Source organism: Anarrhichthys ocellatus, unplaced genomic scaffold, assembly GCF_004355925.1.
Source record: "Anarrhichthys ocellatus isolate YVR2014 unplaced genomic scaffold, GSC_Weel_1.0 scaffold432, whole genome shotgun sequence".
In the NCBI taxonomy this organism is placed as follows: Eukaryota; Metazoa; Chordata; class Actinopteri; order Perciformes; family Anarhichadidae; genus Anarrhichthys; species Anarrhichthys ocellatus.
In genome coordinates this window covers 19,425-21,385 of record NW_022280406.1, presented here as the reverse complement: position 1 = coordinate 21,385, position 1,961 = coordinate 19,425, and the positions used below count along the sequence as shown (strand labels likewise).

The following is a 1,961-nucleotide window of genomic DNA, read 5'->3' as shown; positions in this document are numbered from 1 at the left end:
CACACACACACAGTCACACACACGTACAGTCACACAGTCACACACACACAGTCACACACACAGTCACACGCACGTACAGTCACACACAGTCACACACACGTAGAGTCACACAGTCACACACACGTACAGTCACACACACACACACACACACACACAGTCACACAAAGTAAAAAACAACCTTTAAGGGGAACCTAACCTTAATAAAGTCAACAGACAGAATAAACATGATCGAGTTGCATCACAGTCGATCCAGACTTATAATGAGAGCAGTTAAAGCTTTAGTGTTTCTAATGAAAGCAGAAACAGTAATAGAAGTATCAGCTCCTCAACACATGCCGGTGTCTGGAGAACTCTGTCGCTGTAGGATCTAAATGAGCTCAAGTTAAAGCTGATGCAGCAGTGATATGATCTCTGTGCTGTTATTGTTCTGTGTTGTTATTTGACAGTTTAGTTCATTTTAAACCGTTTTATTCATGAGACATCCGTCACGTCAACACGTCAAGCCGTTTATTGCCTCAAAGTGACAGAAGTGTGTCTCTGACCTCTGACCTCAGGGTGGAGAAGAAGGAGCGAGCGAGATTAAAGACGGTGAAGTTCAACGCTAAGGCTCGAGACAGAGGGGTGAGTGCTTCTTCTTCTTCTTCTTCTTCTTCTTCGGTAGCAGCAGCAGTACTGCTCGATGTATTAGTACACATGTTTAGTGTTGTCCGTGGTATTTCTACTCCCATGATGCCTTGCGTGAGTTATTCCTTTCACTGATTCAGCTTCCGTCAGCGTTAGCGCTATGCTACCGGTGTTCATAGAGACGTGGATGAAAGTAGCATATTTAGCTACTTTAATACCTCTAATATCAATGTACAAGTATCAATACTTCAGTAGTACTACAGTCAGGCATGTTTCATTAGAGTCTCTATCTAAGAGACGACATGAAGTCGTTTAGGGTTTGTCTTATTTTGGTAGGCAGTGGAAGTCAGCCCAATATATAAATATATATAATGGGCATAACAACAAAGCATAATGTACCTTTTTATCACTTTAAAGTAATAAATACGCTTTATAAAGACCTGTCTGTTCTGGATTAACCATCCAAAGAGTTCAGTCACTGTGGGTGCAAATGTTTCACAATAAAAGCCTCGTTAGGAAGTGAAAACGCTCCGAGGGCTTTTATTTTAATAAAGAGAGTTGAGTTCATATGAACAGATAAAGCAGGAATTAAAATAACAAACAGATCAGATATACTTGTGAACAGACGCATGTCTCTGGACAGGTTTACATCCACGTCTATCCCAAACTGTAAACGAGTAAACGCGTTCCATCCACTACCGCGATGTGATCAGTAGGATCAGCAGGAGGTGGAGAACCACGACACCACTGAAGAAGAAGATGACGTTGTTAAAAGAGCAAGGTTTCCTGAGTCACATGATGCTTCATCAAAGTCATCATTTATTCACTAAATCAAGTTTCCAGTTTGATTTCATCAACACACAAACCTTTCTGCCAAACTTGGAAGATTTTTCTACATTTTCGGCGTTTCCAAAACGCTCGTAGAATCCTGTGGACAGAAACGTGCCTTCTGACATACAGTCAGCCGGCTTCATGTGACGACTCTACAGTCGTCTCTTCACACTGAACATCTGAGCGTGAAAGGAACGGTAAGGAAAGGTATGGGATTAGAAATGTGTGAAGCCTGAACTCTGATCTAACGTGTTGATCTCCTGTGTGTGTGTATGTGTGTGACACATGATGGTGTTGATCTCCTGTGTGTGTGTGTGTGTGTGTGTGTGTGTGTGTGTGTGTGTGTGTGTGTGTGTGTGTGACTCATGGTGCATGTATTGAGCCTGTATGAAGATGAACTCACACTAACGAGCTAATGTTTAAAGACACTTTAACAGCATGTCGTTGATTTCAAGAGACGTTTTTCTTCTTCTTCACACTCCAACATCTCAGCAGTCTCCCCCCCC

At 42.2% G+C, this 1,961-nt stretch overlaps 1 protein-coding gene across 1 annotated transcript in view; it reads left to right on the top strand.

The window, feature by feature from the left end:
- Window positions 1-1,961, top strand: part of dlg1b (discs large MAGUK scaffold protein 1b) — a 31,535-nt gene that overhangs the window by 16,797 nt on the left and 12,777 nt on the right. The window contains exon 12 of the mRNA XM_031879778.1: window positions 555-621. Within this exon, the coding sequence (XP_031735638.1) occupies window positions 555-621 (67 nt within the window). The remainder of the gene's footprint in view (window positions 1-554; window positions 622-1,961) is intronic.